At 43.0% G+C, this 23007-nt stretch overlaps 1 protein-coding gene across 1 annotated transcript in view; it reads right to left on the bottom strand.

Annotated features, from left to right (window-relative positions):
• LOC126456274 (G-protein coupled receptor GRL101-like) overlaps window positions 1-23007 on the bottom strand; it is a 490877-nt gene that overhangs the window by 191080 nt on the left and 276790 nt on the right. The window contains exon 10 of the mRNA XM_050092026.1: window positions 21596-21712. Within this exon, the coding sequence (XP_049947983.1) occupies window positions 21596-21712 (117 nt within the window). The remainder of the gene's footprint in view (window positions 1-21595; window positions 21713-23007) is intronic.

Here is a 23007-nt window from a genome sequence, read left to right as displayed (position 1 = left end):
AGTGTGAGAGATGCCAACAAGCTCTGAAGTGAAAACACTGGAGCCATCCAGCAATGAGTGTTATTCAGATTGTTCCCCAAAAGTAAAAGCATAATGAACTTGACCAGCAACCACCGAACCGTCGGTATAGACTACAGCAGGACCAGGAAACATGGCAAGGATGGAAACAAGTCGTTGGCGGACTGCCTCAGGAGAGACTGAGTCTTTACAGCCTTGTGCCAAATCCAGCTGAAGGCATGGGTGGGGCATACACCGTGGGGGTAGACATATAAGGGCCCATGAAAGAGGTGGAAGAGGGAAAAACTCAAACCCAGAGAGAAGAGACCGAACACGAACCGCAATCGGACACCCTGAGTGGGGCCGCCATTTGGGAAGATAGACAACTGAGTTGGGGAACAGGAGACGGTAATTTGGATGCATGGGCAAGCTACAAACATGTGCTGCATAAGTGGCCAGTAGTTGTTGGCGCGCCGGATCCGCAATGGAGAGACACCAGCCTCCACAAGTATGCTGTTAACAGGGCTTGTCCGAAAAGCTTCAGTTGCAAGTTGGATTCCACAGTGAAGTATGGGGCCAAGCAACCACCATGTGGAAAGTGATGCTGAACCATAAGCCAGGCTCCCATAATTGAGATGGGACTGAATCAACATCTGATACAGTCATAGAAGGGTAGACCATTTGGCACCCCAGCTGGTGCGACTTAAGCAATGAAGAGTGTTAAGATGCCGCCAGCAGGTTTGTTTAAGCTGCCGAATATGAGGGAGCCAAGTCAACCAGGTATCAAAAAGCAGTCCCAAAAACCGATGCATTTCCACCACAGCAAGAGGTTCACCATCAGAATAAAGCCATGGCAGCCAAAAACTAGAAGCTGCGTGTCACTGCCCAAGACTGCACCTTGCGGATAGTGCCCTAGAGCCACCATTCAGCAACTTCCAAGTCCAGTGCTGTAGTACAGGCAAAAGTCATCAGCATACAAACAATCTGATACGGATGTTCCCACAGCTGCAGCTAGCCCATTGATAGCAACTAAAAAGAGGCAGACACTCGGGACAGAGCCTTGTGGGACTCGATGCTCCTGGACTTGGGAGGAACTATGGGGGGGACCAACTTGCATGTGGAAGGAATGAAGCGACAGAAAATTTTGAATAAAAATTGGGAGCGGGCCCCTAAGACCCCATCCTTGAAGTGTGGTGAGGATGTGATGTCGCCACGTTGTATCGTACGCCTTCTGCATGTCAAAGAAGATGGCAACCAGATGCTGACAGTGGGCAAATGCCATATGGATGGCAGACTCCAGGCAAACCAGATTATTGGTGGCAGTGCGGCTGTTATGGAACCCACCCTGAGACAGAGCCAGAAGGGCCCGAGACTCAAGCAGTCATCTCAACCTCTGGCTCATCATGCATTCGAGTAACTTGCACAGGATGTTGGTGAGGCTAATGGGGTGGTAGTTGTCCACCTCCAGTAGGGGTCTTGCCAGGTTTCAACACTGGTATGATGAGGCTTTCCTGCCATTGTGAGGGGAACTCACCCTCAACCCAGATACAGTTGAAAAGATCGAGACGGCATCACTGACTTCACCGAGAGGTGTTTGAGCCTCTGATAGTGGATGCAATCCGGCATGGGATCTGTATCAGGGCAAGCGGCTAGGGTACTTTGGAATTCCCAGTCACTGAATGGAGCATTGTATGGTTTGGGGTGGCGCATATGGAATGAAAGGCTCCAACATTCCAACCTCTCTTTCAGGGAGTGGAAGGCCAGTGGGTAATTTGTGAAAGCAAAACTCTGAGCTTAATACTCTGCTAAGAGTTCTGCAATCGTGTCTGCTTCAGTGCCGACTGCTCCATTCAGTAAAAGTCCAGGGATGCTGATGGGGGTCTGATATCCATAGAGTCACCTAATCTTGGTCCAAACCTGTGATGGAGAGGTACGGATGCCAATGGTGGAGACATACCTTTCCCAGCACTCCTGCTTCCATCTGTGAATAAGTCATTGGGCTTGGACATGGAGCCCCTTAAAGCTAATGAGGTGTTCCAGTGATGGGTGCCACTTATGACGTTGGAGGGTCTGCCTGCGATCTCCGATGACCACCAAGGCAGTCCTCCACTGAGGGGACCCGGAAGAACGGGGAATTACAGATTCCGCTGCTGAAATGATGCTGGTGGTTATCGTGTGAACTACTACATCAATGACATCATGAGAAAGAGGCTCAATAGTGCCAATGGATGAGAACGAGTTCCAGTCAGCCTTATTCAAAGCCCATCTGGGGAGACACCCGGAAGAGTGACACTGTGACTGTGACAGGAAGATCGGAAAGTGGTCACTACTGCACAAGTCATCATGCACACTCCATTGGACAGAGGGTAGAAGGCCAGCGCTGCACACCGAAAGGTCGATGGCTGAGTACTTGCCATGCACCACACTGAAATGTGTGGAGGCAACATTACTTAAGAGAGAAAGGTCAAGCTCTGCCAACACTTGTTCAACGATAGTGCCTCGGCCTGTTGCCCCCAATCCACCCCACGAAGGGTTATGGGCGTTAAAGTCGCCCAGTAACAGAAAATGTGGCGGCAGTTGGGCTATCAGCGCAACCAATACATGCTGTGGGACATTACCATCCGCTGGAAGATAGATACTGCAGACAGTAACAGCCTGAGGTGTCCACACCCAAACAGCAACAGCTTCTAAAGGTGTGTGAAGAGGTACACATTCGCTGCAAAGAGAGTTAAGGATGCAGACGCAGACTCCACCAGATATCCTTGCATAAGCTGCCTGATTTTTATAATAACCCCGATAGCCATGGAGAGCAGGGGTTCGCATAGCTGGAAACCAAGTTTCCTGGAGAGTAATGCAGAAGAAAGGGTGAAGGCCGATAAGTTGTCCTAGCTCAGCAAGGTGGTGGAAAAAACTGCCGCAATTACACTGGAGGATAATATGATCATGAGGCTGGGAAGGCAATGAACATTCAATGAGGCGGTTTACGCCTCAGGGTCACCTGCTGCCACTGACTGATTTCCTGAGGAGTCGATATCCACTGTGTCAGAGGGTCCGGCGAGATCCAGGTCCTAAGCGGACACCAGAATCTCCACCTCATCTCAGATGGAAAGCTGGTAGGTAGCGGTGGGGTGGGTGCCATTGCAAGTTCCTTGATGATAGGAGTCTTCTTCTTGGACTTTTCTCGCTGCTCCTTCAGTTTCTCTGGCTGGGAGGGCTTCACTGAGTCAGTCACTGGAACTAAGGAGGATCATGAAGTCCTATGACCAGCTGCTTTTGGGCACTTCAGCCACTGGTGGGAGTCATCTTTCCCACTGGTGGTAACCTGGGAAGGGAGGGACCCAAGGGACCCCTTCTGAGCGAGAGGAGCTAAAGAAACTTCCTGGCAGATTAAAACTGTGTGACCGACCGAGACTCGAACTCGGGACCTTTGCCTTTCGCGGGCAAGTGCTCTACCAACTGAGCTACCGAAGCACGACTCACGCCCGGTACTCACAGCTTTACTTCTGCCAGTACCTCGTCTCCTACCTTCCAAACTTCTGCAAGGTTCGCAGGAGAGCTTCTGTAAAGTTTGGAAGGTAGGAGATGAGGTACTGGCAGAAGTAAAGCTGTGAGTACCGGGCGTGAGTCGTGCTTCAGTAGCTCAGTTGGCAGAGCACTTGCCCGCGAAAGGCAAAGGTCCCGAGTTCGAGTCTCGGTCGGGCACACAGTTTTAATCTGCCAGGAAGTTTCATATCAGCGCACACTCCGCTGCAGAGTGAAAATCTCATTCTGGAGCTAAAGAAGGTGGGCGCTTCTCCGGCTTAGAAGTGGGGACAGATGGACAGATGTCCCTGATGGTTGGGAGGGGGGGGGGGGGGGTGCTCCCCCAAAGTAGGTGCTGCAGGAGCAGCAGGGTGGGAATTGCTCCCCACCATCAAGGGGGCAGGTGTAGTCTTCCAGCTCTGAGAGGTGACAGGCAGGTGGAGCTGACAGGGATAGAACAGTTGTAGCAGCGACATAAGAGGACGTCATATGAACAGGATGAAGGCGTTCAAACTTCTGCTTAGCCTCAGTGTAGGTCAGTTTGTCCAGCGTCTTATATTCCATGATTTTCCTCTCTTCCTGTAAAATCCTGCAGTCTGGCAAGCAAAGTGAATGATGCTCACCGCAACTGAAACAGATGGGAGGCGGGTAACATGGAGTATTGGGATGCGATGGGCGTCTGCAATCTTGACATGTAAGGCTGGAAGTATAGTGGGAAGACATATGACCAAACTTCCAGCACTTAAAGCACTGCTTTGGGGGAGGGATATAGGGCTTGACGTCACAGCAGTAGACCATCACCTTGACCTTCTCAGGCAATGTATCACCCATGAAGGCCAAGATGAAGGCACTGCTGGCAACCTGATGATCCCTCAGACCCCGACGAATGTGCTGGATGAAATGAACACCTCGCCACTCTAAACTGGTGTGCAGCTCGTCATCAGACTGCAAAAGAAGGTCCCTATGGAATATAATACCCTGGACCACATTTAAGCTCTTAAGGGGCGTGATGGTAACAGAAACAGCCCCCAATCTGTCACAAGCAAGTAATGCGCTGACTGGGAAGAGGAGGCTGTTTTTATCATAACTGACCCAGAGCACAATTTGGACAAGCCCTCCACCTCCCCAAACTTGTCCTCTAAATGTTCTACAAAGAACTGAGGCTTCATTGTCATGAAAGACTCCCCATCAGCTCTCGTACAGCCTAGGTACAGGGGCGAATATGCTTCACTGCCATCCTTATCCATTTGTGCCTCCCATGGTGTGGTCAGGGAGAGGAACGATTTGGGGTCATACTTCTGCACATTGAATTGAGCCCTCAAACACTTAGAGACTGCTGGTGGATGGCCACCAGCAAGAGAAGATGTGCAACACTTCATTGCGTGTCATCTGCCCTGATGCCAACCACTCTGACCAAGGGCCCTCCCCATGGGTGCTACCCAGCCGCAGCAAGGGCCACCAGACAGAATAGCCATTGCTGGGAGTACTGATGCCCCAGGGAGATAGGCATCTACTTCTTGGCGTACATGGGGGGGTTAACAGTGCAGGCATCAGCAGAGCAATCCCTGTGGTGGCAGGGGGCTACAATCAACAGGGTACATGGCGGCCCTACCACAACGGACTGGCTACCATGCTGGATACCAGGTGCAAAAGAAGTCCATGGTTGTTGTCAGCGCAGAAAGCGACATTGCTTAGTGAATGGTGGAAACTGCACCCTGGAATGTATCCTTGCCCAAGATATGGAGAATGAGAGGAATGGAAATGCGACGACAAGAAAGGGGGCTAAAGATCTCAATGCACTATGGACATGATGCACCATGTAAGGCGTCCTCCCCAAGTGGCTCGCTCTTCAGGAAAATTTGGAAATATGAAGGTCAAACCCTACAGGGGACCATCACATAAATGCCGATACGTGTGAGACTTTTTAGTCGCCTCTTACGACAGGCACCAGTGGTCTAGGGGTAGCGTCTTTGATTCATAATCAAAACGTCTCCGGTCCCGGGTTCGATCCCCGCCACTGCCTAAATTTTGATAAATAACCAGCATTGGCGGCCGAAGACTTCCGGCATAAGAAGTAAGCCTCATTCTGCCAACGGCCTTGTCGAAGAGGGCGGAGGAGCAGATAGAGGTTCACAGCACTCTCTTGTCCTAGGGGTGGGAAATTGCCCCTAAAGGCGGAAGAATCAGCAATGATCAACGACATGAGGATGCAGAAGGCAATGGAAACCACTGCATTAAAGACACGTAACGTGTATCCACAGGACATGTGGCCTGTATTTGAAGAAGTGTCATGATGATCTCTCCATTGGCAAAAGATTCCGGAATAGCCCCCATTCGGATCTCCGGGAGGGGACTGCCAAGGGGGAGGTTACCATGAGAAAAAGATTGAATAATCAGCGAAAGGATAACGTTCTATGAGTCGGGGCGTGGAATGTCAGAAGCTTGAACGTGGTAGGGAAACTAGAAAATCTGAAAAGGGAAATGCAAAGGCTCAATCTAGATATAGTAGGGGTCAGTGAAGTGAAGTGGAAGGAAGACAAGGATTTCTGGTCAGATGAGTATCGGGTAATATCAACAGCAGCAGAAAATGGTATAACAGGTGTAGGATTCATTATGAATAGGAAGGTAGGGCACAGGGTGTGTTACTGTGAACAGTTCAGTGACCGGGTTGTTCTAATCAGAATTGACAGCAGACCAACACCGACAACGATAGTTCAGGTATACATGCCGACATCGCAAGCTGAAGATGAACAGATAGAGAAAGTGTATGAGGATATTGAAAGGGTAATGCAGTATGTAAAGGGGGACGAAAATATAATAGTCATGGGCGACTGGAATGCAGTTGTAGGGGATGGAATAGAAGAAAAGGTTACAGGAGAATATGGGCTTGGGACGAGGAATGAAAGAGGAGAAAGACTAATTGAGTTCTGTAACAAGTTTCAGCTAGCAATAACGAATACCCTGTTCAAGAATCACAAGAGGAGGAGGTATACTTGGAAAAGGCCGGGAGATATGGGAAGATTTCAATTAGATTACATCATGGTCAGACAGAGATTCCGAAATCAGATACTGGATTGTAAGGCGTACCCAGGAGCAGATATAGACTCAGATCACTATATAGTAGTGATGAAGAGTAGGCTGAAGTTCAAGACATTAGTCAGGAAGAATCAATATGCAAAGAAGTGGAATACAGAAGTACTAAGGAATGACGAGATACGTTTGAAGTTCTCTAACGCTATAGATACAGCAATAAGGAATAGTGCAGTAGGCAGTACAGTTGAAGAGGAATGGACATCTCTAAAAAGTGCCATCACAGAAGTTGGGAAGGAAAACATATGTACAAAGAAGGTAGCTGCGAAGAAACCATGGGTAACAGAAGAAATACTTCAGTTGATTGATGAAAGGAGGAAGCACAAACATGTTTCGGGAAAATCAGGAATACAGAAAAACAAGTCGCTGAGGAATGAAATAAATAGGAAGTGCAGGGAAGCTAAGATGAAATGGCTGCAGGAAAAATGTGAAGACATCAAAAAAGATATGATTGTCGGAAGGACAGACTCAGCATACAGAAAAGTCAAAACAACTTTGGTGACATTAAAAGCAACGGTGGTAACATTAAGAGTGCAACGGGAATTCCACTGTTAAATGCAGAGGAGAGAGCAGATAGGTGGAAAGAATACATTGAAAGCCTCTATGAGGGTGAAGATTTGTCTGATGTGATAGAAGAAGAAACAGGAGTCGATTTAGAAGAGGTAGGGGAGCCAGTATTAGAATCGGAATTTAAAAGAGCTTTGGAGGACTTACGGTCAAATAAGGCAGAAGGGATAGATAACATTCCATCAGAATTTCTAAAATCATTGGGGGAAGTGGCAACAAAATGACTATTCACGTTGGTGTGTAGAATATATGAGTCTGGTGACATACCATCTAACTTTCGGAAAAGCATCATCCACACAATTCCGAAGACGGCAAGAGCTGACAAGTGCGAGAATTATCGCACAATCAGCTTAACAGCTCATGCATCGAAGCTGCTGACAAGAATAATATACAGAAGAATGGAAAAGAAAATTGAGAATGTGCTAGGTGACGATCAGTTTGGCTTTAGGAAAAGTAAAGGGACGAGAGAGGCAATTCTGATGTTACAGCTAATAATGGAAGCAAGGCTAAAGAAAAATCAAGACACTTTCATAGGATTTGTCGACCTGAAAAAAGTGTTCAACAATATAAAATGGTGCAAGCTGTTCGAGATTCTGAAAAAAGTAGGGGTAAGCTATAGGGAGAGACGGGTCATATACAATATGTACAACAACCAAGAGGGAATAATAAGAGTGGACAATCAAGAACGAAGTGCTCATATTAAGAAGGGTGTAAGACAAGGCTGTAGCCTTTCGCCCCTACTCTTCAATCTGTACATCGAGGAAGCAACGATGGAAATAAAAGAAAGGTTCAGGAGTGGAATTAAAATACAAGGTGAAAGGATATCAATGATACAATTCACTGATGACATTGCTGTCCTGAGTGAAAGTGAAGAAGAATTAAATGATCTGCTGAATGGAATGAACAGTCTAATGAGTACAGAGTATGGTTTGAGAGTAAATCGGAGAAAGACGAAGGTAACGAGAAGTAGTAGAAATGAGAACAACGAGAAACTTAACATCAGGATTGATGGTCACGAAGTCAATGTAGTTAAGGAAGTCTGCTAACTAGGCAGTAAAATAGCCAATGACGGCCGGAGCAAGGAGGACATCAAAAGCAGACTCGCTATGGCAAAAAAGGCATTTCTGGCCAAGAGAAGTCTACTAATATCAAATACCGGCCTTAATTTGAGGAAGAAATTTCTGAGGATGTACGTCTGGAGTACAGCATTGTATGGTAGTGAAACATGGACTGTGGGAAAATCAGAACAGAAGAGAATCGAAGCATTTGAGATGTGGTGCTATAGACGAATGTTGAAAATTAGGTGGACTGATAAGGTAAGGAATGAGGAGGTTTTACGCAGAATCAGAGAGGAAAGGAATATGTGGAAAACACTGATAAGGAGAAGGGACAGGATGATAGGACATCTGCTAAGACATGAGGGAATGACTTCCATGGTACTAAAGGGAGCTGTAGAGGGCAAAAACTGTAGAGGAAGACAGAGATTGGAATACATGAAGCAAATAATTGAGGACGTAGGTCGCAAGTGCTACTCTGAGATGAAGAGGTTAGCACAGGAAAGGAATTCGTGGCGAGGCGCATCAAACCAGTCAATAGACTGATTGGGGGGGGGGGGGAAGTCAAGTTGTGCCACAAATTCCTCTTCTCCCCAATTCTATTCAGTATCTCCTCATTAGTTACATGATCTATCCATCTAATCTTCAGCATTCTTCTGTAACACCACATCTTGAAAGCTTTTATTCTCTTCTTGCCTAAAATATTTATCGTCCATGTTTCACTTCCATACATGGCTACGCTCCATACAAATACATTCAGAAACGACTTTCTGACACTTAAATCGATACTTGATATTAGCAAATTTCTCTTCTTCAGAAACGCTTTCCTTACCATTGCCAGTCTACATTTTATATCCTCTCTACTTTGACCATCATCAATCATTTTACTCCCCAAATATCAAAACTCATCTACTACTTTATGTGTCTCATTTCCTATTCAAATTCCCTCAGCTTCCAGGTCCTCTGCGGTTTCTGACAGAATTACAATGACATCGGCAAACTTCAAAGTTTTAATTTCTTCTCCATGGACTTTAATTCCTACTCCAAAATTTTCTTTTGTTTCCTTTACTGCTTGCTCAATATACAGATTGAATAACTTCGGGGATAGGCTACAAACCTGTCTCATTCCCTTCCCAACCACTGCTTCCCTTTCATGCCCCTCAACTTTTATAATTGCTGTCTGGTATCTGTACAAATTGTAAATAGCCTTTCACTCTCTGTATTTGATCCCTGCCACCTTCGGAATTTGAATGAGAGTATTCCAGTCAACATTGTCAAAAGCTTTCTCTAAGTCTACAAATGCTAGAAATGTAGGTTTGCCTTTCCTTAATCTATTTTCTAAGATGTGTCATAGGGTCAGTATTGCATCATGTGTTCCAACATTTCTATGTAATTACCTACTGCTCTGAAAATATTGTCACAGAAGAAGCTGAGTAGCACAGTGGCATAGTGGTCTGCCGGCATGGTAGCTCAGCATGTTCGGTCAGAGGGTTAGCTGCGCTCTGTAATAAAAAAAAACCTGAGTGAGTGGATCAATAACAAACTTCAATGGGCATCAGGGGACGTCCACCACGAACAATTGGAACGAACTATAACAAACAAAATGAGATTAAAAAAAAAAAAAAAATAAAAAAAAATAAAAAAAAAAAAAAATAGTGGTTATGATAGTAAACTGTTGCATCGAGGGTCGTGGGTTCAAAACTCATCTGGGCTGTAAAATTTTAATTTCTATATTCGGTTTGAGTACATTCTAGAAGTATCCACAAGTGTCAAGAATCATTATACTGGAATGTTCTGTAACTGTATATATACTGTATGTATTCGGGCCGGAGGCAGTTTGCTCCATGCTCTTATATGTGCAAGTGCTGAATAAACCTTCATTGAGTGAAGTTAGTGCTTGTCATTCATCTAGTTACACCTTCTACGTGACATTATACTGGTGGAGGCATCAGGTCCTGGAACTTGTGATAAGGCACATTATCAACAACACAGTGACTCCCATCAGGCCATGACAGAGCTGCCGTTTACGTGGCGAGAAACCCAAGTTTGAGCCATATTCAACAGATCACAATCTACTGGAGACACAAGAAGAAGAGGACGTTACGATGACAGCAACTGTGTGCCACCACATGAGATATCCTTCCAGGTTCTCTGGTTATGATGGTCAAGATCTAAAAAAGTGGCTGAAGGTATATGAGCATACAGCCAAATTTAACAAATGGGATGACACCGTGTGTTTACCTAACGTATTTTTGTACTTGGAGGGCACTGCCAAGCAATGGTATGAGAAGTTCACAAGCTGGGAAGTATTCCAGGTGGAACTGCGCAAGTACTTCGGCGACACACAATGACAGAAGTGTGAGGCTGAAGATAAATTAAAGTGCAGGGCACAGCGTCCAGGAAAAATGACAGCATCCTACATTCAAGATGTCTTGGAGCAGTGTAAAATAGTAGATCCTAGAATGAAGGAGGAAGATAAGGTTGTACATCTCATGAAGGGTGTTGCTGAGGACATGTATCAAGCCCTACTCCTGAAGGAGGTTTCTACAGCAGTTGACCTCATAAAATGGTGCCAATATATCGAGACAATGCATCAAAAAAAAATTTACATGCAAGAAGTTTGAACGGCTTCCAAATGTTGTATCAATGTCTGTGATGGAGGAAGAAACTGATTTCACAAGTGTTGTTCATCAGATAGTGAGACAGGAAGTTCTGAAGGCACTTGGATTGCATGGTGAGCAAAGAACCGAGACGCTTCAAGAGGTCATAAGGGAGGAAGTGGAACAGACATTGAATCCAATCTCTCGTCCTTCATTTCCCTTTAAAATGGTTAAAAAGTCGAGACTCAGGCGAAGTTGTGTTCCTACAATGCCGCATGAGGAATCTGTTTGGGCACCAAGGAAGACTAGCATCTGGAGGACCCAGGATAACCAACCAGTATATTTCCACTGCAGACGACCGGGACATGTGGTGCACTATTGTCGAGAAAGGTGGTGGATCTTAGCCTACACCAACTCCGGGATTACGAAGATGAACAAGAAGATGTGGGTGCAGGACGATGTAGGTCACCATCGCTGCAAGCTAGCCGCTGGAGAGGATGCTCCCCAACACGCCAATCCAGGTCTGCATCACCGTTTAGAAGCCCCAGCTGATCACCCAGCTGCTGCAACCTGGAAAACTAATGGGTGTGACCTCCCTTGGAGGTGAGGCCGCCGAAGAGAAAAATCCTCCACCGTCAATCACTACAAAAATGATGTCGATATCCTCATGGATGACTCTGGAGCATCATATTCAGTCATTTTGGAGAAGTGCTATCGCCAGTTGCAGAAAACCGTATTCGTCGACAGCAAAACATCTCTGCTGAAGGTGGCTAATGGGAAATATGTAAAGCCTACAGGAAGATGTACCATTCATGTGGGTATAAGCGGCCATACACAGCCCTTAGAAATCAGTGTCTTACAAGAGTGTAGTGGGTATAAGTGGCCATACACAGCTCTTAGAAATCATTGTTTCACAAGAGTGTAGTCATGACGTCATTCTTGGATGGGACTTTTTGAAGGCTTCTCAGGCAATTATAGATTGTGATCACTCGAAGATTATGCTAGATGAGATGAGATACTGTGGACAGGAAGATGCTCATCTGAGTGTGTGGAGACTATGTGTGCTGGATAAAGTGATCATTCCTGCAGTCAGCACTAGGAAGGTAACTGTCACATGTCATGCTATGCATCAACCCATAGATCTTATAGTGGAATGTAAGAGAAGCATACCACTGAAGAATAACTTGGTCATCCCAGGCTCTGTCATCTCATTTAAGAACAGATTTGGTGAATTGTGGATAGTTAACTGTCGCCGAGAACCGCAGATTCTTCCAAGATGCATGTGTGTAGTAAATGCTGAGCCATTCATTGAAGAACAGCTGAGCATCATAAAAACCTCCCATCCCGAGTCTGTGGGCGAAACTAGTGCTACAACTATGGGACAAGATCTTCTAGATTGACTATCACTGGATCTCACTAAGGAATAACAGACGAAGGTACTTGCCATTCTTCAAGAGTTCTCTGAATGCTTCAATCCACAGGTGAAGAGCAAATTAGACAAATCGACAGTGAAGCAACGGATTGGTACTGGAGACCACCAACCAATAAGCCAGAGAGCATACCGTATGTCAGCAACGGAATGTAGGATAATTCGCGACGAGGTAAAGAAAATGATGAAGAATGACATCATTCAGCCTTCGCAGAGCCCATGGTCATCACCAGTGGTTCTCATCAGGAAGAAGGATGGCAGTTGGCGCTTTTGTGTTGATTACAGGAAGCTTAATAAGATAACTAAAAAGGACGTTTACCCTCTTCCACAAATTGACGATACACTAGATTGTCTGAAGGGGGCTAAGTTTTTTTTCAACCAGGGACATGTACTCGGGATCCTGGCAAATCGAAGTAGATGAGGCTGATCGTGAGAACATTCATAACCCCTGAGGGCCTATATAATTTTAAGGTTATGCCATTTGGTTTGTATAATACACCAGCAACGTTTGAATGGATGATGGATAATCTTCTAAGTCACCTGAAGTGGACGATGTGTCTTTGTTATTTAAATGACATTGTAGTGTTCTCAGAGACATTTGATGAACATATAAAAAGACTGAGGGCCGTTCTTAAGTGTCTCCAACTAGGCGGACTGAAATTTAATTCACGGAAGTGTCTCTTTGGAGCAAAAGAAATCAAAATACTTGGACACCTTGTGTCAATCGAAGATGTGCGGCCAGACACAGAAAAGGTGAGATCTATAATGGAATTTTCTATTCCTAAAAGTCTTAGAGATGTGAAAAGCTTCCTCGGATTATGTTCCTATTACCATCGTTTTATAAAAGACTTTTGCACCAAAGTTAGGCCACTCCAAGAGCTGTTAAAAGCTGATGCTAAATGTATCTGGGGTGGTGCTCAACAAGATTATTTCGATGTGCTGCGAAAAGCTCTGACAACTGACCCTGTACTTAGTCTGTGTGATGAGAGAGCACCTACAGAACTACACACAGATGCCAGTGGGTATGGAATCGGTGCTGTTCTGGTGCAAATTTCGGATGGAAAAGAAAAGGTTATAGCGCATGCTTCTAGGACACTTACAAAATCTGAGAGAAACTACTCAGCTACAGAAAGAGAATGTCTTGTTGTGATCTGGGCCATGTGCAAATTTCGACAGTATCTCTATGGAAGGCCATTCACAGTTGTTACAGACCATCATTCACTCTGTTGATTGAAAGGTCTTAAGGATCCAACAGGATGACTCACAAGGTGGGCACTAAGTCTTCAAGAGTATGACGTTACCATAGTGTAGAAAAGTGGAAGAAAACACCAAGATGCCTACTGACTCCCAAGACACCCTGTGCAAGACTATCAAGACTTTGATGAGGATAGTGACTGTCTTGCTGCACTCCAGGATCTCTCTGCTGAGCAGAAGAAGGACACCAAGATATCTAAAATTATGCTTGCCTTAAATCAATCAGAAGGTGTGAAAGAACAATTTAAGGTAGTTAATGGATTACTTTGCAAGAAAAACTTTGATCCGTTTGGAAAGAGGTGGCTACCAGTGATTCCTAAACACATGCGCTTAGATGTTCTACAGAAATTCCATAACACATCTGAGGCTGGACATTTAGGATTTATTAAGACATACAATAGAATCCACAAGAGATTAGAAAGGCAGTTCCTCAGAAACCACCTGGCCGACTCATACCAATTCCACCAGCGGAAATGCCTTTCCAGTGTGCTGTGATTGACCTCCTCAGACAATTTCCAATGTCTGCTAGTGGCAATAGATGGATTATTGTTTGCACTGATTATCTGACATTCTATGCCATTACAAAAGCCATGAAAACAGCCGAAGCATCCAAGATAGCCAAATTCATCGTGGAAGACATTGTATTAAAACACGGTGCCCCAAGGTCATTACTTACGGACCGAGGGAAAGTTTTTCAATCGAATCTTGTGACAGAGATAAACCATCGGTGCAACATTACTCATCACATGATGACTGCCTACCATCCGCAAACTAATGGGCTTACTGAATGCCTTAATAAGACCTTGGTCAACATGCTATCAATGTCCATCAATGTTGAGCAGAGCAACTGGGATGAAGTGCCACCTTTCGTGACATTTGCCTACAACAACAACAAACAAGACACCACAGGATTTACACCCTTTTTCCTGGTGCATGCGCGTGAGGCAACTACGACGATGGACACTGTTGCCCGTTACATTCTGATGATGTGGATGACGACTACATTGGCCAGTTGTTAACCAGAGTTGAGGAAGCTAGGCAGTTAGCTCGACTCCGCACACTGCAGGCTCAAGAAAACGATCGCCAAAGGTACGACGAGAGCTACCGCCCTGTTGTCTACCAGCCTGGTGACCTTGTTTGGATCTTCACTCCTGTTCGGAAGGTTGGTCTCTCTGAGAAACTCCTCAGGCGCTACTTTGGACCTTATAAGGTTAAAAGACAGTTGTCTGATGTTATTTATGAGGTTGAAGATTTCGACCCCGACACAAGATGACAAAAGGTCAGAGATACAGTCCACGTTCTTCGAATGAAGCCCTATAAGAATCGTGCAACCCAGGATAAAGTCGACACTCCAGCGACATGCAACAAGCGGATAGGTGATGAAGAGTATAGTGGCAAAATAAGTTCTAAGATCACCGCCAAGGCGAGCACCAGTCATCGTGAGTCAGAGGATGCAGGACCAATGACTCGTTCCCGGACTCGGACAATGTAATACCGAGATGCTGTTCTATTAAGGAGGGAGCAATGTCACGGAAGAAGCTGAGTAGCATAGTGGTGTAGTGGTTATGATACTGAAGTTTTGCGAGGGGGTTTGTGAGTTCAAAACTCATCTGGATTGTGACATTTTAATTTATATATTGGTTTCAAGTACATTCTAGAAGTATCCACAAATGTCAAGAATCATTGTTCTGCAACTGTATATTACTGTATGTGTTTGAGCCGGAGGCAGTTTGTTCCATGCTCTTGTATGTGCAAGTGCTGAATAACCCTTCGTTAAGTGAAGTTAGTGTTCATCAGTCATCTAGTTACACCTTCTTCTATGTGACATTATGCTTTCAAGTTTGGGGGGAGGGGGGGGGGTTATTGTTGTGCCTAGCAGGGAACTGATAGCCTAAAAAAATATTTATACCATAAACCAACATGAGTACATATGTAGTTTATAAGAAGAAATGAATTTGTATCAGTATTTATAACATCTGCTTCTTATTAAGTAGGAGTGCAATTACTGAAGTGTTACTAACTGTACTATAAAGCCTTTTCTTTTTTTTTTCAAAACAGTTACTATAACAAAAGGTTACATAAGAAATGGGCACCAACACGATCATAAATGCTCATCATTGTCTTAGTTTTAGACAATAATTAGCAATTTATATCAATCAAAAACTATTTGGTATCACATTCCATGTAGAATATCATATGAATAGCAAAAGATGTTGAAGAAAGAAGAAGTCACCTCCAACCACAATTACATATAACTTGGTTAAATAAAGAAACATACCCTTTCCTTCTATGATAATCATTTTATCTTATATACATGCAACATTTCTTGCTGAAAAATTGGTGGAGTGAGGTTCCTTAAAACTAATTCCAGATCCCAATTAGGTAAAAGAGAGTTCCATAAACATGGTCTTGCATGTCATCAGGGCTGTCACATATCTGCCAAGCAAGACAAAACCTATAGGTTTGTCACTAATATTGGTCACTTTCAATTATTTTAGCATTCCATCTATTTTCCATCCCCACAGCTACCGTTAGAGGAGAAATGTCTACAGAACTGCCACCAACAGACTAACAATCATGAAAATCAAGGATTAAACGCTAATAACATTAAATTTTAAAATACTTCTACTACCTTTCCAACTCCACCTCATTCCAAGGGGCGTTAGGGGTGTCTTAACTGCCACATTATCTTTTTTATGATATATAGTGATATGTGGACTGATAAGGTAAGGAATGAGAAGGTTCTGCACAGAATCAGTGAAGAAAGGAATATAGGGAAAACACTGACAAGAAAAAGGGATAAGATGACGGGACATGTTTTAAGGCATCAGGCAGTAACCTCCATGGTACCAGAGGGAGTTGAGGAGAGTACAAACAGTAGGGGAAGAGAGAGATTGGAATATATACAGCAAATAATTGTGGATATAGGGTATGAGATCTACAACACTGCTCCCCCCTCCAGGGTTGCTAGAAGTGTTTTAGCTCACAGAAGACTTCATTTTCTTCTGGATAGTTAAGTCATTTTTGCACCACATATAGTTGCAATTTCTATAAAGTTTCTAGCAACCACACCCCCACCATAATGGTGATAGGGCTGTATTTCCTCATAGCACTATTATCCAAATGGGAGGTCATATGAAAGAATGTTTGGTGGAAATTAATCCAGGTACTTAGGTTATACTGTCAAACCCGGTTTACACTAGAGCAAATGGAAGTGAACACAAGTAAATGAACAGTTTATCAGCGTTCACTACCATCCACTTGCATCTGTGAACAAATGTACACACAGATGGAATGGAAGAGGACATGAGATAATTAGTTCAGGCTATGAAACTGCCATTATTGTTTTTGGTGTTAATAATCAGCAGACATTTGCAACACTATTTAGTTACAGCAACAGTGGAAAACTTTGATATTCAGAGAGGATTGATTTCCATCAGAAGGACACTGTCTTTGATTAAGTAAGCAAAATGGCTTAGGATGTAAAGAATTTAAGTGTCTGTATGTAAGTGTGGAATGTGTTCAGGTACTGCACTTAATGCTGCATTGCATCTCCAGGTTTTCTTAGCATTATTCCAAAACTTTGCACATATACTGGTTGATGTTTTTCACTGGCTTCTCATCAAAACTGAGATGAGCAGAATACTAATTACTGACAACCAATGTAACCTGAATAAAGGGTACCATTTACACTCTAGTTATAAGCAAACATTAGACATTTACCTTACCCAGTAGTGATTGTTTCACATTTCAATAGCTGCTATATCTTAGGTAGTTCCCAATGTCTTCAGTGACATATGTGAATCACTTCAATGAATACACTACATGATCACAAATATGTGGACACCTACTAATGAATGTTAACAAGGGGGAGGGGGGGTGGGAAGTGTTCCCCCTTCACCTTTATGACAGCCTGAACTCTGCCGGGGACACTTTCAATGGCGCCTCTGAATGGCTGTGGAGGAATGGCAGCCTATTATTCCTCAAGAGCCAAAAACAGAGAAGATAGTCGTGCTGGTTACTGGTGTCTGGAGTGATATTAATGTTCTAACTCACTCTAAAGGTGTTCTATTGGGACCTTGAACAGGCCAGTCCATTTCAGGGATATTAATGTCCATGAACAATTGCCTCATGGATGCTGCTGTATGGTAGGCAATATGTCATGCTGATACAGACAATCATCATCTCTGAACTGTTCTTCTACTGTACATTCATTTCCTTCCACATTTATCATTTTCTTAGGTGCAATAAGAGAGCCATGCTCTAAGAAGAAGGGAAAAAAAACCTACACTGTAACACAACCTCCTTCATACTTCACTGCTGGCACTACAAATGCTTATCATATGTCACTGGGGCAAGGAAGGGTACTTAGCAATTAGAAAAAAGTGTGGGTCATTCCCATTTTCAAGAAGGCTCATAGGACAGATGCAAATAATTACAAGCCTATATTGCTGATATGGATCTGTTGTACAATTATGTAACATGTGCTATGTTCATGTACTATGAAGTTTCAGAGAAGAAAAATTTCTATAAAAATCAACATGGATTCTGAAATTGGACATCTTGCAAAACTCAGCATGCTCTGATCCTCCACAAGATCCGCAGTGTTTACAGATCAGCACTGAGGTTGGTGCCGTGTTTCTAAACTTCAGGAAGGCATCTGACACCAAGCCAACCTGCTGTATAGTGAAGAAAAAAAAAAGTGCATGCGTACCTAGTACTGAACCAGATTTTTGACCGGATTCAAGACTATACCACAGAGAGAACTCAATATGTTGTTTTTAAAGAAACAGAATCAACAAATGTAATGGAAATTTCAGGAGTATGTCAAGGAAGTGTGACTGATCATTACTGTTTACAGTATATATAAATGGCCTAGTACAAAATGTTGGATGCTCCAAAAGGCTATTCACAGATGATGTGGTTGTCTACAAGAAGGTACACTACGTCACCAAAAGTATCTGGACACCTGACTGAAAATGGTGAACCAGTTTGTGGCACCCTCCATGAACAATATGACCTCACCATAATGCCACCACCTCCGAATTTTACTGTTGGCACCACACACGCTGGCAGATGCCGTTCACCGTGCATTCACCATACCCACATCCTGCCATTGGTTCGCCACATTGTGTACTGTGATTTGTCACTCCACACAACATTTTTCCACTGTTCAATCGTCCAATGTTTACGCTCCTTACACCAAGCGAGGCGTCGATAGCATTTACCGGTATGATGCGTGGCTTATGAGCAACTATTGGATCATAAAATCCAAGTTTTCTCACCTCCCTCATAACTGTCATGGTACTTGCAGTGGATCCTGATGCAGTTTGGAATTCCTGTGTGATGGTCTGGATGGATGTCTGCCTATTACACATTAAAACCCTCTTCAACTGTTGGCGGCCTCTGTCAGTCAACAGATGAGGTTGGCCTGTACGATTTTGTTCTGTATGTGTACCTTCACATTTCCACTTCACTATCACATCGGAAACAGTGGACCTATGGATGTTTAGGAGTGTGGAAATCTCGCGTACAGACATATGACACAAGTGACATGCAATCATCTGAGCAGTCCGTGAGTTCCATAGAGGACCCCATTCTGCTCTCTCATGATGTCTACTGATATGGAGTACCTGGCAGTAGGTGGCAGTACAATGCACCTAATATGAAAAGTATGTTTTTGGGAGTGTCCGGATACTTTTGATCACAGAGTGTAGCAAAGGCAGAAGACTGTACTGATTTGCAAAAGGACCTGCAGAGGGTTGATGAATTGTGCAGAGACTGACAGTTGATCTTGAATGTAAATAAATGTAACATACTGTGAATACATAATAGGAGAAGAAATCCATTACTGTTCAACTACACCATTGATGACAAATTACTGTAAAGAGTATCTATCATAAAATATTTAGGGATAACCATCTGCAGTAACCTTATGTGGAATGACCATGTAAAACAAATAGTAGGAAACACAGATGCCAGACAGATTCATAGGACGAGCCTTAAGGTAATGTAACACATCAATGAAAGAAGCGGTTTACAAAAAACTTCTTCGAGTGATTCTTGAGAACTGCTCATCACTCAAGGACTCTTAACATATAGAGATAGACAAGATCCAATGGTGAGCAGTGTGTTTCATCAAGGGGTCATTCAGTCAGTGTGGAAGGGTTACAGAGATGCTCAACAAATTCCAGTGGTAGACACTACAACAGAGGCATTGTGCGTCAGAGAGGGGTTTACTACTGGTATTCTGAGACAGGATGTCCCAGGGAGAGTAGGACAACAGATTACTTCCTCCCACACACATCTCATGAAATGACCAGGAGAAAATTCCAGAAATTAGGGGTAATACAGAAGTTTACTGATGATAATTCCTCTCACATGCTATTCGTGGTTGGAAGAGGGAAGGGGGGATCAAATAGTGGCACCAAAAGTATCCTCCACCACACCCGATCAGGAGGATTGCTTAGCACTGATGTTGATAATGGTAGGCAATGTTCTTCAGGCATTCATCCAATCTACATCCTTCCATCAGATAGTCACAGTGTGCAGTGTGATGCATCACTCAATCTCACTTGTTTCCAGTCATCCACTCTCCAGTGGTGTTGCCTTTACACTACCTCTAGTGTTGCTTAGTACTGACTGCAGAAATGTATAGCTTACAAAGAGCTGCTCAACCACTGTACTCTATGCTTTTTTTACTTCCAGCACACAGTCATTGTGCCAGCTGGACTGCTGGTTTCACTTTGTAACTATGATTTCAAGTGTTTATTTACAACCATCTTACAATATTCTCTACTGACCATGTCTGTCAGTACATGAGGTGTGCCTAGTCTCAGTTTAACTCTGGTTTTCCTTCACAATCACATCAACAGTTGACTTCAGCAGCTTGAGAATGGTTGAATGTCTCTAATGTATCTGTTACTCAGGTAACATCCAATGACTATTCTGTGTTTGAACTCACTGAGTTCTCCTGACTGATCCAGTCTGCTGTTACTGTACCTCTAATGACACCACAGTACTCCATCTATACTGGTGGATCCACCTCTCGGGACATCTAGTGATCAATTTCGCATTACATGGGAATGTCCAAATATTTTTGATCAGATAGTGTACATTAAAGTATGTACAAGGAAATAAATGTTAATAAAATATGATTGTTGAATGAGAAATATACATGCAACCTGTTAGATATGATACTTGAAACTATCTGCTATATGCCATACCAGTTAAACCTTTTTCATTTACCACCAAAAATCTTTCACATAACAGTGATTCATAAGCCATATAATAACAGCTGCCATAAATGAAAGCAATGAGAATGATCAAGTCTTTCATATATTTTTAATTTTAATCAGTGTACCTGATTATTAATTCTCATGATCCTAGTTGGACCTTTGTGAGTGCTTTAATGATTTTCTACTACTCACATATCTTTTCCTTTGGCATTTGTGCTGTGGACCTCTTGGATCCCTGAAGCACCTATGATCTGTAGTCTTCTATTAGCAACATTTCATTCACATCAGATCATTCCATTGCTCATACAACACATGTAAACAACTAAAGTAGTGAAGTTAGCAGACGAAAACTTTTTGTACTGCTAGCACCGAAGTGGAGAGGATGCAAACTTTGTTTGATGGTGTGCTAGAAGACAGGCAACCGGCAGAACATGAGCAAACGCTAATGAATCTGAACTGAACACAAAAGTATACAGGCTGACCTGTCAGCATACATTACTCCTTTGGAATGTAATGAGCTAGGCAGATCAGTAACATAAACAATGAACAAATATGGCCCCAGCACTGGTCCCTATTTATGAAGAATATACAATTCTGTTAATGTAATTTATCTATCAGCGTTGTTCTTTTCAACGGTTATTTGTTCTACAGTTAGTTAATTTATCTTCCTTTAATTAATTATTTCTAATTTTAATATGGCATATGCCTACTTCTGTTTCTGTGCAATGTACAAAAAATAATAATGGAAAGTCTGACAGATTCCGCCTGCATAACAATGGTAATATTATACCACAAAAGTTAGTAATATTATGTAATATGTAGCAAATCTGTAATTTTACTCACTGCAGTTCATTTCATCAGTCTTATCCCAACAATCAAAACTCAGATCACAGACCTGTTCCAATGGAATACATTGCCCATTAGCACAAGTGAATTCTTTTACTGAGCAACTCTTTTTTTCTGAAACAAAAAAGAAAAAGTAACTTTACCTTACTGATTACATACAAACTCATTAAGCTCTAGACTCAAAATAGGTTATTAATATTGATTTTGATGCTGTAACAATGAATTTCTCACATGATATAATGAATTAAAGGGAAACACAACAGGGATGTTTACTATAAACTTCACACAATATTATGAAAAGGAAAGTTGCCACTCACCGTATAGCAGAGATGCTGAGTCACAGATAGATGCAACAAAAAGACTGTCACAAAAAATTTATGACAGTATTTTTGTTGTGCCTATCTGCGACTCAGCATCGCCGCTATATGGTGAGTGGAAAACTTTACTTTTCATAATATTGTTACATTCCATCCTGGATTCTCCATTGTTTGATAAATTTCACACAATGTAGCACCTGTATAGTGCTGACCAAATACCCATTTGTTTGATGCTATGTAGTATGATTACCATAACCAGTATTAGAACATGGAACTGTTGTACAGAATGATCAGTGATGAGACCAGGTTACAAATATTGGTTTACCCCTTCGTAAACAGACAAATGTTACCACAAGAATACTTATCTTATGAAGGAATCATTGCAGCAATAATTCTTGGAGCATGATCATCATTATGCATGTCTAATTCTTCTTAACGCAACACCATAATGGTTTTCATCTTCAAATATCATAGAAAAACAGCACTGTCTGGGTGTGTGCCAAGATGAATGGCATACATGACTGACGACGGTATTTGGTCTAAAAGGTATTTCAAATTAGCAGTACTGGTACTTCCGGGAAATCTTCCAAGCTGAAACAAACCTGAGCAAGTGTTAAGTTTCCACTCTGTAAGACAACTGAAACTGCTCAACATAGAAAGTGCCAGTGGACCTGCAGGTATACCAATTCAGTTCCATATGGAGTATGCAAAATAACTTATCCCTCTACTAGAAGCAGTGTACCATAGGTCTCTGAAGGTATGCAGCATTCCTAATGATTGGAAAAAAGTGCAGGACATCCTCCTATCCAACAAGAATCTTTGAATGGACACACAGAACTGTAGGCCTATATTTCTAATGTTGGCATATTGCGGAATTTTGAAATATGCTTTATGCTCATGTGTTATTACATTTTTGGAGACCAAAAATCTCAACTGTAGGAATCGACATAGGTTCCAAAAACAATGATTGTGTGAAACCTAGCTTGCTCTGTTTGTTAATGAGACCTAGAAAGCAGGAGAGACAAGCACCCTGATAGATATTATGTTCCTTGACTTCTGGAAGGTATTCTATATGGTAGAAAACTGAACACA

This window comes from Schistocerca serialis, chromosome 2, assembly GCF_023864345.2.
Source record: "Schistocerca serialis cubense isolate TAMUIC-IGC-003099 chromosome 2, iqSchSeri2.2, whole genome shotgun sequence".
NCBI classification, from domain to species: domain Eukaryota; kingdom Metazoa; phylum Arthropoda; class Insecta; order Orthoptera; family Acrididae; genus Schistocerca; species Schistocerca serialis.
The sequence above is the reverse complement of the archived record's forward strand: the minus strand, read 5'-3'. Positions and strand labels throughout refer to the sequence as shown.